The sequence below is a fragment of the Nestor notabilis genome, unplaced genomic scaffold (genome assembly GCF_000696875.1).
Source record: "Nestor notabilis isolate BGI_N333 unplaced genomic scaffold, ASM69687v1 scaffold35176, whole genome shotgun sequence".
In the NCBI taxonomy this organism is placed as follows: Eukaryota; Metazoa; Chordata; class Aves; order Psittaciformes; family Psittacidae; genus Nestor; species Nestor notabilis.
The window spans coordinates 1,063-2,591 of NW_009932999.1; the positions used below are offsets into that span (position 1 = coordinate 1,063).

At 58.3% G+C, this 1,529-nt stretch overlaps 1 protein-coding gene across 1 annotated transcript in view; it reads left to right on the top strand.

Moving 5' to 3' along the window:
• RFC5 (replication factor C (activator 1) 5, 36.5kDa) overlaps positions 1-1,215 on the top strand; it is a gene marked incomplete at its 5' end in the record, with an annotated part of 2,274 nt that extends 1,059 nt beyond the window's left edge. The window contains 5 exons of the mRNA XM_010016654.1: positions 220-301; positions 392-521; positions 732-809; positions 894-948; positions 1,119-1,215. Coding sequence (XP_010014956.1) covers positions 220-301; positions 392-521; positions 732-809; positions 894-948; positions 1,119-1,215 — 442 coding nt within the window. The remainder of the gene's footprint in view (positions 1-219; positions 302-391; positions 522-731; positions 810-893; positions 949-1,118) is intronic.
• Between the last annotated feature and the right edge of the window lie 314 nt (positions 1,216-1,529).

The window sequence follows — 1,529 nt, forward strand, 5'->3', positions numbered from 1 at the left end:
CATACACGGTCAGCTGTTCTGAGGTCTCCACGCAGCTTCTCTTCTCCAGGCTGAACAGCCCCAACAGAACCATAGAATCAGCTGGGTTGGAAAAGAGCTTTAAGCTCATCAAGTCCAACCATTCCTCAGCACTACCAAAACCACCACTAACCCATGTCACTGAGGGCCCCGTCCACGTGGCTGTATTTCCTGCCGGCAGCCCCAGGTCTTGTTTTCCAGGGTGGATGTGACCGAGGATGGGATGAAGGCTCTGGTGACCCTCTCGAGCGGTGACATGCGCAGAGCCCTCAATATCCTGCAGGTATGGGCATGGCCACAGCCACCCTCTCCTTGTGGGAGCTTGGAGGAGTCAGGAGGAAGGTCCGAGCTCTTCATCCTTCCTCTTCCTCAGAGCACCACCATGGCCTTCGGGAAGGTGACGGAGGAGAACGTCTACACGTGCACGGGGCACCCCCTTGAGTCTGACATCGCCAACATCCTCGAGTGGATGCTGAACCAGGACTTTTCCACCGCCTACCGCAGTATCCTTTCCCCTCCCCTGGCCACGGCGTTTGATCCGTGCTGCTATACATCCTCTTCTTTGCTGGTGCTTCCCAGCCTGGGACCTCCCGCTCTGGCTGGGTGGGGGGATGCTGCTCCATGGGGAGGGTCCTTGGGGTTATGGTGAGGATGAGGAGTGGGATCTTGCAAGGCAAAGCCTGGATAAAACCCTTCACTCGCTCCCACCTCAGGAATCATGGAGCTGAAGACGCTGAAGGGCTTGGCCCTGCAGGACATCCTCACTGAGATCCACCTCTTCGTGCACAGAGGTAGGGGCTTGTGGGGCTGACCCTGTGAGGGGCAACCCTGTGTCCTCCCACAGCATGACATGGGCCATCTCCTTCTCTCCACAGTCGATTTCCCACCCTCGGTGCGCATCCAGCTGCTGATTAAAATGGCAGATATTGAGTAAGTGGCCATTCAGCCCCATTCCTTACCCCATAACCCCAGAGCTGGGGGGCTGCCAGTGCACCCACCCCAGGGGGGTCACCGCTGCCACGCTGTGCTGGGTCCTGCCTGTTGCTCTGTCAGGATGAGGATGCTGGTGTGAACACCCAAACCCTTGCCCCCTGCTCCAGGTACCGTCTGGCTGCTGGGACCAGTGAGAAGATCCAGCTGAGCTCCCTCATCGCAGCTTTCCAGTGCACCAGGGACCTGATCGTGGCCGAAGCCTGAGTCCTGCCCGATGGGTCCTTCCTTGCATCTGGCAGAAGGTGGAAAGGATCGTGGGGTCCATGCCCAGACCTGATCCCTTACACTTGCAACTTCCCGTTTCCAAACCTCCAGCCCACAGCTGGGCGGTGGGAGTCAGGCAGTGTTACTCCTGAGTGAATCAGGAAATAGAGGTACCTCTCAAGCCCATCGGGTTGCACTTGTCTCTTCTTTTCCCTGCTCAAGGAGGTGGCTGAGGCTCCCACCCTGCCCCTGTGCAAAGGTGTCTCACCTACCCCAGGCTGAAGTCTGTCTGTATCATCCTCCTGCCCACCCTC